Below are 12,403 nucleotides of genomic sequence, written 5' to 3'. Positions count from 1 at the left end.
ATGGTGGTGAAATCAGAGGAACTTTCTGTTACACCTCTAAATCACGTTTTTGTTGCTGTGCTGTTTTGTTGCATGCCACCATATAAATAAATCACAATAAACATTCACGCAGTCATTTCTTAAATTTTCAAAAATAAATGTGTTTGGTTTTAGTTATACTATAGCATAGTATTTTTAAGCTTTACACTTTTAAAACAGTATTTTTTTTTTCAAATATATGTATAATGTATATATTTATGAACATCGATATCACTTAAATCTAAAATGACTTGAGTATGGTTGGTTTCTTTAATTAATCTTTAAGTTTTGAATAAGTGTGTTTCTAATTTAAAAAATGATCGAATCTTATCACCGAATAACTAGTCCCCAATTCTTTTAGAGAAATGGAACGAGCGTCACGGATACAGCTTCAGCAACACACGAACGGTTCTAAGCCAAGTGTCGCTGGGGGAGTCGAGAGCCGACCCTCGGGCGTCTCTGCCTACAGGAAGATAGAGCAGCCAGGATCGAGGAGGATGTACCCTGTAAGGTCAACGGGGAGTCTACCAAGTATAGGGCACAGACACGAGACGGTTACCAGCGGGCTTGGATCGCAAAACATGAAAATCACAAGATTCGAATTGGACCATTACGATGCCTGAAGGTCGCTCTTTAGCATGACTTACCAAAGAGTTTTTATTAAAATTGCACACGAGTGATATTATTATAGCAATTCTTCTTAAATGACGTAATTAAATAAAAGACATTTTATATAATTATTTATAATTAGAAACGCATCCGTCCTGCTAAGGAGCGACACTTAGGCACCGCAACTAACTGTATTTATATTATGCATAGGAGATAAGTGTTATTGATAATTGTGTTAAATTTATTATTTATGTAAAATTTTAATTAAGACACATTTTCAGTATTTAACTTTTTTTAAAGGTGCTCGATATTTTTCTTGTCGTTTTAGATTGACATCGGATATCTGTGGTAAATATGTTACAAATAAATTGTAATGTTCATACACCTAAGATACATTCCAAAATATAATGTATACCTCGAATAATAAACCAACACATTCCAATTTATTAAATATTTTGGATAAAATTAATTTTAAGTAGTGCGTATTGACCAAAGATTTTGTTTCCTTGGATGTTGCCAGTTGTAAATTTTTTAATTCAAATAAATCTTCAATGAATGGATAAAATTTAAGGTATTTGTTTTATATTTATTAGAAGCTCAATATATGTTTAATGATCATGACAAAAACAAAATCTCTTTAAAACAATATTTTATTTATTATGGAGTACTTCATGAACAAGTATCAGTATTGTTGAATATTATTATTATTATCTACTTAAGTTTGAGCATTTTTTTTGTATTGTAAATATTATTATTTTGACATGTATAAGTAACACAATGCCATATTAATTCTTAAGAATAATAAATTGATACAATTAAATATATAGTTAAGTTAATTTATTTTGTTTGTCATTGTCAATTATTTTACTGTAATATTATGAAAATTGTTATAAATTAATAAACTGAATTTGAACCATGACTGTGTACATTTTATTTTACCATTTAACTTATGTCAAATCAAATCATAATAAACTTTATTCGAGTAGCTTTTACATGCACTTTTGAATCGTCATTTAACAACTATTTTAAGTGAAGCTACCACCGGCTCGGTAGTAACAAAGTTGATAATACCGCGAAGAACTGACAAGAAACTTAGTAGTTATTTTTTTTCAACATTTAAAAAATACTGTCATGTTAGTTAAATACAATTATATATGTAACATAATCCTGCCTGGAAGTCAACAGGCATTAACTCCACACTTTTTTATCATTTATAAAATCTTGTAAGTAAAGTTAAAAATGGCTGCGGAATTTTAAAGATAAAGTATTTTAATTATAATTACTTACTTTATAAAATATAACAAGCCTATTTAAAGAAAACACAAAATAATAACGACAATACATAATTGTCATAATTAATTTGATCGGATGACAGATAGCCAACCAGAAGTTGAAAGTCTTCTTTCTAGGGTTCCGTAGTCTACTAGGAACCTTTAGTACCCTTAGTTTCGTCATGTCTGTCCGTCTGTTTGTCCTGGCTCGTTCTTCGCCGTTTCTGCACCGATTACCACATAAATTGGTGGACAGATGTATACAGATAATCCGAAATTTGGGTATTATCGAAAATAATTATTTAAAAGTTAAAAATAGAGCGTCCCCCCCCCCCCTGAACTTTTGAAATACTATTACAATAATTCTGAAAAAATGTGCTATATACCTCTAAGTAAGTACTTTAAACGAAAACTATAGCAGACTCTGTATCATACATAGTTATTTTTATACAACTCGACCATCTTATGACGTGCAGTTGCCCTAACTAAATGGTAATGTATGGAAATAAGTACCTACAAACTATGAAAATAAGTAGGAATGTTAATTACCTACACGGGCCAGGGTAGAAATAGAGATTGCTAAATTTCCATCTTATGGCCCATCTTATGGCCCTTTCATGTGCGTGTCCGTCACGCTCTTGGCCGGTTTTTTTTATTTTGTGTACCCATTGTAGTTAAGCGCCTACACAGATTTTTATATTTCATCAACGGCCGCGTGGTGACTGCATACCAAATATTTTTAATATTCTTTGCTTTGTCGTTTTTAGTGCTGTCGCACATCATTTCTTGGCGAACCAATTTCTTATGAGTTTAGATTTTCCACACATGGATATGTCCGATCTATTATTTCTATAGTTATACCATGATTGCGCTTAGTTTACCTTAATGACAGGGGTCTAGATCGGTTAGACTGACTGACAGACTAACAAGAATATTTAGCATATTTGTTCTGGACAGAACAAGGAAAAGTTTGGTTGATTCCCTCAAACCCGTATTACAAAACAAACTTTGACGTATCTCACAAATATGCCTCGGGATGTTTTAATCGTTCCTTTCTTAGTTAACACGACGATACAGAGTAAGGGTGTAAAGAAATACTGTCTACCGCCTATATGGTTTACTTTCCGCTGTACTTTTGTGCATCTATTGTTTTTCCAGCATATTTCAACTTAACTAATGAGATTTTTTTTTAACTACGTGTCAAGGAACCTCGTAATTAATATGTAGATATTGATAGCATAAGTAATTTAAACAATATATGATTACAATACATTATAATCCCTGTTGTGGCCACAACCTTTTAAGAAGAGATAATTTGTATGTACTCCAATAAAATTCCGACATGACTACAAATGGTATATGGTATCATAAACATCAAGATAGGCAAGTTAAACGATATTTCTTTTTCATAGAAACAAAAACCGTATTTATACTTTTGTAACCGTATTAACTGTATTTATTCTTCGTTGTTTCTGTGATCGTTTTCCACTTTGCATAAAGATCGATATCATTCTCAGACTGTTAATATTTAGAGCATCGTTTATTTAAATTGATAGTCTATAAAATATATATAAAATCCAAGATGTTGATTTTCTGAAAAGTATTTCGAATTATATGGCATATGGCAACCCTACAAAACAATTTATGGTTTGTCAAAAGCAAAATTTATGTCAAAACTGTCATTCAAGTATTAAATGCCAATGGCTACATTTTAATTGTATTTGTAGTAGTACTTGGTTAAAAAAATTATTAATAATTGTAATAGGTCTAAGAATTTCACCTAGTTATTTTCGTTATGTGTATAAATTTATTATAGAAATATGGTTAATTTGTGATGCCTTAATTACGTTTGTTTACACCTTTTTAACGTGTACATAAAAATCTTCAAAAATGGATGGTATCGGCAACGAAATTGGCCTAAAGATGCGGGTAAATATTGTCTAAAATTGTTTGCATGTGCAAATAAAATAAATAAGTATAATTGTCCCATAACGCCCAAGACCATTTTTTTTTAATTATTAGCACAAGCATACGTGCACTTAATGTGTAATTTATAACATATTTGTCACAGTAGAACAATCTTTATTATAACTAATATTGTTTTCTAATTAGTATAATGTGTTTTTTTAGTCAGCAATCAAGGCCAAGCTGACTGAATTGGGTTGTTATGTTGGTAAGTTTATACAATTTCCTTTATTTATAAACTGTAGCATCTAATATATCTGATACACTTTCCTTCTAATGTCCAATATAAAGCCTGTGATAGTAATAAGAAAATAAATGTCGTTTTGTTCTTGTTATAACAGCTAGAGTAATAAATTCTATTCAGTATGATATAGATTCTCCGATGAATCAGTTAGATTGTTTGTTACTAACATGTTAGGTTAGATAAGTTTATACCTATCTCTTGTTACTACATCATAATATTATCTAACATCAATTGTTTAAACAAATTAGGAAGCATTAATTTTTAAACATAAATAAATTCGAGCTTACATTTAATTACATTCTAAAAAAGTCTCTTTATGTATCAAAAAGTGATGCTTTTGGTTTATTCAATTGTGAGTTAGACAGTCTTATAGAATATATACAGAAATAATTATCTTTAAATTAATAGTGGTTATATGTTACGACAGATGACGAGCTCCCTGATTATGTGATGGTTATGGTTGCAAATAAACGTACAAGAGCCCAGATGGAGGATGACTTGCAGTTGTTCCTCGGCGATAATACTGAAATGTTTGTCAATTGGCTTCACCAAGTGCTTAAGAAACTTCAAGAAGTCACAGTGACTCCATTAAGTAAGTATATGTTACCCTTAGGTACGTATAGTTTGAGTTACCCTTGGTTATGTATAAAAATGGAAAATTCTTAATATTCTTACATAAATACTTATTACAATATCCTTTGAGATTTACACAGTTAAATCTTTTTGTTTAATAGAGGCTGAGCTTGAGAAAAAGAAAGAACGATCAGGGTCCAAAGAAAGAAAAGACAAAGAAAAAAAAGATAAAACAAAAACAAAAAAAGGTGAATCTTCAAAAAAGTCAAAGAAAAAAGAAAAAGAGAAGGCACGTAAGAAAGAAGAAAAGAAGTCCAATAAAAGTAAGAAAAAAAGCAAACATGAAATGATTCGTCCAAATATACCACCGTTACTAATGAATATAGAGAAAGATTCTGAACCATCTATTACGGATGTATTTGCTGGTCAGATTCTGAAGAACCATGGAATAAGTCTTGATTCTTATAAAGATGATTTGAAAATAATTGAATCAAAAACTCCTTTGAAGGAACTGAAACGACCTATAGTGCCTATAATTGATCCGGCAACGATATCTTCACAGTCCGAAGATGCAACACTTTCAGAGGATAATGAGAAAACAACAGATAATTTAAGTACCAATACTCCTAAACCAAGTAATAGTGAAGATAATATCCAGGAAATGAATAAGATAGAGGCAAAAATACAAGGTTTGAGACAGAAGCTAGTTGAGCAGTTGGACTCAATGTCTGACGATGAGGATTTTTTGAATATTAGAACAGAGGCAGAAGAACTTATGAATGATTTTGCTGAAGATGTTTTACAGGTATGTTAATATAATCAAGTTGATCGTTAGTAATTTTAAATAAATAGATGACATTATGGCCATTTAATATAATGACATAAAAAATAAGTCCTATAAACAACCCATATATATAACCTATATGTATATCAGGCAGACTTTCTCATAAGATGGAAGTTTTCTCATAATGTTTTCCGTCATAGCAAAGTATTCGTTGATTTATAAATACAACATTAAATTGTTTTTGTTTGAACTGGCAATTTTGTTAAAGATTTATATGTTGGGTGCTTTTATTCAAGTAAACTTCACAATGAAGCGTTTTTGAATCGTCAACAATTAAATACTACCAACGTTTCGGCAAGCAGCTTCTAGCGAGACGAAACGGCAAGAAATTCGCATTCGCATTGCTGTTTTCAAACAAACAGATTTACAATGTTGTTGTAAATGTGCAATTTACAGTAATTAGTGTCCTATGAAGGAACCCAAGCCTAACTCCAGGCGTTTCTTTCTAAAACTACTCTTAATGAATAATATGATTTATTTATTAATTTTGTCTATATAATATATAAATAATTAAGTGTGTTGTACATGTATTGTTTCAGGAAATATCTCAACCACCTCCGGTCACACCCCCATTACGTACTAATAAAACACTCTTTCCCATCCAAAAATCATTACCAGATGTCCAAAAACCAAAAGATACACACAAAGAACCAGAAACCCTGCCTCAGATAGAATTGAATCTACCTAAAAGACCAATTCGCGAAAGATTGGGCGCACGTGATGTATTAGCAGTTCAAGAAGTCAAAGAAAAAGAATCAACTAAAAAAGCAGAGAGTCCTGAAAGGTTGTTAATTACAAACTCCTTTAAGGTAGTAAGAAAAAACTTTTCGTTACTAAGGTTTACATTCGAGATTAATTTGAGGTTATCAACAGTTTTAAGTAAACATTTTAATTTCCCTAGGTTTTTTTTACTCTTTGTCTATTAATAAATATATAAGATGACTTTATGTCACTTTTGTCACGTTAATAGTTCAAATTTCAAACAAGTCAAACTGTGAAGGACAGCTTATATAATACCTTCTCTGAAATGACACATTGATAATAAACAAAGTCATCTGCACAAATGAGATTGGAATATTTTCGTATACAATGGACATACAAACTTATAGCTAAGAGTCAATGTATGAACTTCTTGTTGTTCCATGACTGGTCACCAGATACTAATATATTTTGTTAGTTATAGAAACTCTAAACTAACACTAACCAATTGATTTTTAAAGACGAATATAACTCCTGGGACAAAATATACAGCAACATCAGAAAAAACAACATTCTCAATTTCGTTATTGCTATAAGCATATTAAATTTTTTATAAAATTTTCAGATTTACCCCAGAAAAGGAAATTGAAACTCGACCAAAGCCCAGATCTTCGAGGAGTCGAATAGGGAGTCACAGTGAATCTCAAAGGAAAACCTCTGTAACTGAGGAAAAACATGAAAAAGAGTCCTCATCGAAGAGACTCACTTCAAAGTAAGCATTAGAGTAAAAGTAATGTGTATTACAAAAAACAACTATTATGGGCCGTCATCATGTTGAGCCATGTTGGTGTAGATAGAATATTTTTTTCCTTTATTTGGTTGTGATCTTTAAAACCCCATTAGGAATGTATGCCTTAATGAGGCATACATTCCTAATGGGGTTACAGTTTTTTTTTATAGTATAGGTTGGCGGACGAGCATATGAGCCACCTGATGGTAAGTGGTCACCATCACCCATAGACAATGACGCTGTAAGAAATATTAACTATTCCTTACATCGTCAATGTGCCACCAACCTTGGGAACTAAGATGTTATGTCCCTTGTGCCTGTAGTTACACTGGCTCACTCACCCTTCAGACCGGAACACAACAATACTGAGTACTGTTATTTGGAGGTAGAATAACTGATGAGTGGGTGGTACCTACCCAGACGGGCTTGCACAAAGCCCTACCACCAAGTTATTTATACTTGAGCAATTAATTTATGAAGTAAAATTATTTCATTGTATGTTTTCATGTGTGTTGCAGGGTGTCGGTGCTGGAGAGTCGCTGTGCGTCTGTGGTGCGAGTGCGTCCGAGGCCTCGCGTGGGCGCGCCCGCCTCCAGCCTGCTTCTGCGCGCCGTGGCTGACGCGCACAAGAGCCTCCTCAATGTGAGTGAGCATTACGTTGCAAATGATCAACAACAACAGCCTGTAAATTCCCACTGCTGGGCTAAAGGCCTCCTCTCCTTTTGAGGAGAAGGTTTGGAACATATTCTACCAAGCTGTTCCAATGCAGGTTGGTGGAATACACATGTGGCAGAATTTCTATGAAATTTGTCACATGCAGGTTTCCTCACGATGTTTTCCTTCACCGCTGAGCATGAGATGAATTATAAAGACAAATTAAGCAAATGAATCAGCGGTGCTTGCCTGGGTTTGAACCCGCAATCATCGGTTAAAATGCACGCGTTCTAACTACTGGGCCATCTCGACTCGACTTGCAAATGATCTTGGAATAATTTTATATTTTTAAATCTAAAATATCTTTGGAGTCCATGAGTGTAAAAGTCCATGTTTAAGTTTAAGTCAAACGTATTCCCCTCCTCTTATAACCTGGGTGCCTTCAAACGTCGTGCCTTCATTCTAGTTGTCCGAACTAGTCGTCTTCGCGTTTGGACTCCACTTCCACTTACCATCAGGTGGAGTGGAGTCGTATATACACCCGAATAATGTCAAAAAAAACCATGTATATGTAATAATAAATGTATTGTCATACTTTAAATATAAGCTCATAATACATATCAAATGTGTGATTGTTTGTCTATGAACGTAAGCCTTTGTCTTGTCCATAATAAAAATCAAACACTTTCCAGATACCACCGAAAGTAGACCATGAATCGCAGAAGATAAAGCGTGCGCTGGTGCTGCCGATGCGGCGATGTATGGAATCGCAGAAGATTGTCATACAGGTGCCCGGTGATACACACTCGGACAGCCAGGGGGATACCATCAGCTTGGGCGATATTGATAGCGAAGGAGACGACAAAAACTCAAAGTATGTTTTATTACCTACATAAAAATCTTTACCTAATATTATTTTTTATTATTTTAGTATCAAATCTTTATAAAAGCCAAATAAAGCAATAGGCTATTTGACAATGCGAAAAATAAATTGTGAATTTTTGTAATCGGTGTATATTATGAATTTAAAAATGGTTATTTACTAACGAAAGTTGAAAATAATACTTAATTTATTCAAAAATCCATAAATAAAAATGCAAATTTTCAAACGTTTGTCACGTGACACAAAACGCTCCTGATTGGCCGGGCTTATGATGAAGTTACTTTCTTGTAAACTTTGCTTTTCTACTATATGTACCACACATTAAAATACTGCAAAGTGACGTCACCGACCCCATTGCAGCGCCATATTGTCCAAGTAGCGTTTTTGCGCGCTATTAAAATATAGAATTTTTAATATGATATTTTTCGGCAAACATGTACTAGAAATAAAAAAACACAACTTTTACTGGGTTCCTTAACTTCTACTAAATAATATTAAATGGATTTTAAACACCAGTCAAATAGCCTATTGGTTCCTCTGACCACAGGCACTTTTTTTTATTAATGTATTGATTTTTTCTCGTTATAGAAACGCGAAGAAGGATGAAGTAGTACCACAAACTATCACTAAAGTAATACACAATACCGATAGTAAGGGAAAGAATGCGTCGAGTCGACTAGACGACAATTTTATGGATACTATGTAAGTTATAAATTTAATATTACTTTAAAATAAGGAATTGTTGCATATTATTATAATATTTTAATTAAATAATGAGCATTAATACATGCAAAAAACAACAAAGGTTACCAGCATGATTGATATAATGATGGATTTAGCATATTCATAAGGTTATAAACACAGAAATCTCTTTAATTAACTAGTGCATCATTAATTACGAGAAAAAGGCAAGAAACTCACTAATGACACACTAGTTATTTTAGTGAAGGACTAAAATACTTATTATTTTTCCATAGCTTAACAATATTCAATTAATATAGTTAAACTTGTTATTGTTTACAGCACAATACATAACACCACAGTTGATAAAGACAAAGGGACCCAATTCATAGTTACGATGGATGGCTACCATCCGAATGCATTCCTTGCAAAGAAACTCCTGACGGAGGGAATCCTTGATGACGACGACCCGAAGGAAACCAGAAAACCAGAGCAGAAAGAGACACAAAAACAAACCAAAGATATTGCTATTGAAAAACCTGAAACCAAAAAAGAAACAGGAAATTCGACAAATCTTTTAAAAAAGAGGTTAAGTAACACAAGCGAAGAAAGTAATACTCAAGTTATTATCAAACAAGATCAAGATTTAGTTGAAACGAGAAAAAACACCGAAGAAATGGAGTCTGTGAACAAACTTGACGACTCCCCTCCTGTCAAAAAAAGAAAAGCCTCGCCAATAGTATTTGATGTAGATAAGAAAGAGAAAGATAGAGTGAGAGAGAGGACAGTCAGTGCTAGCAGTGACAGTCACGTCACGTTGACTTCAAGTTCTAACACCCATAAATACGACGATTTGCCTCCACGTGAGTATTATAATTTTTAAAAGAAAAATAACCAAAAAAATTTTAGACAAAATAATGAAAACTTTTTGATGGTACGGTTCGTAATTTTTTTGTTAGAATATACTGCATAAGAATTTTCTTTGCAGGGCGCCATCTACTGCGATAAAACTAGTAGCATAATTTTATTAATTCACTTCGATAGTAATTGTAAAAATGTAGGCATTTCAGAAAAGCAGGTGAAACTGACAAAAATAATATCACAAACGTGAAAACACAAAAATGACCACCCCTGTAGTTCAAATTCTATCAAAATGAACGTATCGGCAATAGGCTATTTGACTGGTTTTTAAAATCCGTTTTATATTATTTAGTAGAGCTTAAGGAACCCAGTAAAAGTTGATTCTTTCATTTCTAGTACATATTTGTCGAAAAATATCATATTAAAAATTCCATATTTAAATAACGCGCGAAAACGCTACTTGGACAATATGGCGCTGCAATGGGGTCGGTGACGTCACTTTGCTGTATTTTAATCTGCGGTACATATAGTAGAAAAGCAAGGTTTACAAGATTATGACTTCATCATAAGCCCGGCCAATCAGGAGCGTTTTGTGTCACGTGACAAACGTTTGAAAAAATACATTTTTATTTATTGATTTTTGAACAAATTAAGTGTTATTTTTCAAGTTTCGTTAGTAAATAACCATTTTTAAACTCATAATATACGCTGATTACAATAATTCACGATTTATTGTTCGCATTGTCAAATAGCCTAGTGTTAAAACGAATAGGTCAGCGGTTCCTGACGTTGATTGATTATGTTTTCAGTGAGTCAGGCTGAGCGCAAGTCTGTGTGGTGCCGCTCGTTCCCGCTGTGCCGCTTCGGTTCCGCGTGCGTGTTCCAGCACCCGCGATGCAAGTTCGCGGCGGCGTGCACGCGGCGCGGCTGCGTGTACTCGCACGCGCCCGCCGCGCCCGCCGCGCCCCTCGCGCCCCTCGCGCCCCTCGCCCCCTCAGCGCCGCTACTCGGTGAGTGCGTTTGTTCTAATACAAGTATTGTGTAACTTTAACCCCGATACTTTGAACCAATGTGAGATTCATTATTGTATGGTAAACAATTAAATCGCAAATAAAAATAATATTCAACAAACAGCAACAATAACAGCCTGTGAATTCCCACTGCTGGGCTATAAACCTCTCCCTTTGAGGAGAAGGTTTGGAACATATTCAACCAAGCTGTTCCAATGCGGGTTTGTGGGATACACATGTGGCAGAACTTCTATGAAATTTGTCAAATGCATCCTCACGATGTTTTCCTTCACCTCAGAGCACGAGATGAATTATAAAGACAAATTAAGCACATGAAGCAGCGGTGCTTGCCTGGGTTTGAACCCGCAATTATCGGTTAAGATGCACGCGCAGTGGACCATCTCGACTTAAAAAAAAAAAGAAAAATAATATTCAGATGCTATAATAATAAACCAATCTAGAACAGTATTTACTCAATTATTCAGCATTAATCACGCATTCACTTTTTATAATTGTCATTTAAAAAATACTTATATAAATATATGTTAGGTAAATAATAGTTATTAAATTCTATCCCAATAATTAATAAATTATTTTATTTCCAGCATCCCATGTAGTGCCTGCAGCGAACTACAAGTCAATATCCGCGGTGGTACCACCTAGTATGTGCAGATTCTACCCAAACTGCGTCAACCCCACCTGTCACTATTACCACCCTAAACCCTGTAGATTCGGCAAGGCCTGCACAAATAAGCTTGAATGTAATTTCTACCACAATGATGTTCCCTCAAAATGGAAATATACTGTTTAATAATATAAAATTTATTTAGAGGATTTTTGGTTTTTTATTTCTGCCAACGTTTAAATAAAAAAAGTATATAACAAAAACAAATTGTGTGTGCCTTTTTATGTCATAGCGGTTATTAGTTATATAGTTTCCTGTAACGTTTTCAAGGTCATCGATGTAATGTTGTTTAAAAACAACCGATATTAGGCTATTTACAGATATTTGGGCTGTCATGATTTTTTTCAACCTTTTTTATTCACAGTCTTAATATGTTTCTAGTTAATAATTATATGATTATGTAGCACACTTTGCATTACCGCTCACTTATTCAAACTTTACAAATAGGTATTCAAAGTAATTTTAAAAATACCTACCGATTACAATAGACGCAAAAACCAGCAAAATCAGTTTTGATATTTTTGATTAACATTTTGACAATGTGAATTAATTGCAAATTTGTACTATATCAAATTAATATTTAAAATAAAGTATTGAACATTTTAATAAGTACTTT

General features: G+C 33.4%; 2 protein-coding genes across 3 annotated transcripts in view; both read left to right on the top strand.

Annotated features, from left to right (window-relative positions):
• The window catches only part of LOC124535752 (G-protein coupled receptor moody), a 54,339-nt gene extending 52,888 nt beyond the window's left edge, over window positions 1–1,451 (top strand). Inside the window, exon 9 of one of the 2 annotated variants that reach the window (XM_047112069.1) lies at window positions 382–1,451. In XM_047112069.1, the coding sequence (XP_046968025.1) occupies window positions 382–641 (260 nt within the window). In that variant the 3' untranslated portion in view covers window positions 642–1,451. Of the gene's footprint in view, window positions 1–379 lie in introns of both variants that reach the window. The other variant, XM_047112068.1, reaches the window with a different exon arrangement.
• A 2,134-nt stretch (window positions 1,452–3,585) lies between these two features.
• On the top strand, window positions 3,586–11,936 carry LOC124535695 (zinc finger CCCH domain-containing protein 14). Its single transcript, XM_047112004.1, has 12 exons — window positions 3,586–3,827; window positions 4,029–4,071; window positions 4,535–4,699; window positions 4,842–5,485; window positions 6,064–6,308; window positions 6,849–6,995; window positions 7,532–7,655; window positions 8,360–8,541; window positions 9,139–9,252; window positions 9,574–10,094; window positions 10,902–11,102; window positions 11,708–11,936. The coding sequence occupies exons 1-12, from the start codon at window positions 3,789–3,791 to the stop codon at window positions 11,911–11,913; spliced, it is 2,631 nt and encodes an 876-aa protein (XP_046967960.1). The 5' UTR covers window positions 3,586–3,788; the 3' UTR covers window positions 11,914–11,936.
• The last annotated feature ends 467 nt before the right edge of the window (window positions 11,937–12,403 follow it).

This window comes from Vanessa cardui, chromosome 15 (assembly GCF_905220365.1).
Source record: "Vanessa cardui chromosome 15, ilVanCard2.1, whole genome shotgun sequence".
In the NCBI taxonomy this organism is placed as follows: Eukaryota; Metazoa; Arthropoda; class Insecta; order Lepidoptera; family Nymphalidae; genus Vanessa; species Vanessa cardui.
This window is presented reverse-complemented; position numbering and strand designations above follow the sequence as displayed.

Excerpts from the sequence above, each read along its gene's own strand:
- LOC124535695 (XM_047112004.1), top strand. The coding sequence starts at position 3,789 with ATGGATGGTATCGGCAACGAAATTGGCCTAAAGATGCGG. Across the intron at positions 4,072-4,534 it reads TGAATTGGGTTGTTATGTTG|ATGACGAGCTCCCTGATTAT; the intron begins GTAAGTTTATAC and ends ATGTTACGACAG. Across the intron at positions 7,656-8,359 it reads CGCACAAGAGCCTCCTCAAT|ATACCACCGAAAGTAGACCA; the intron begins GTGAGTGAGCAT and ends AACACTTTCCAG.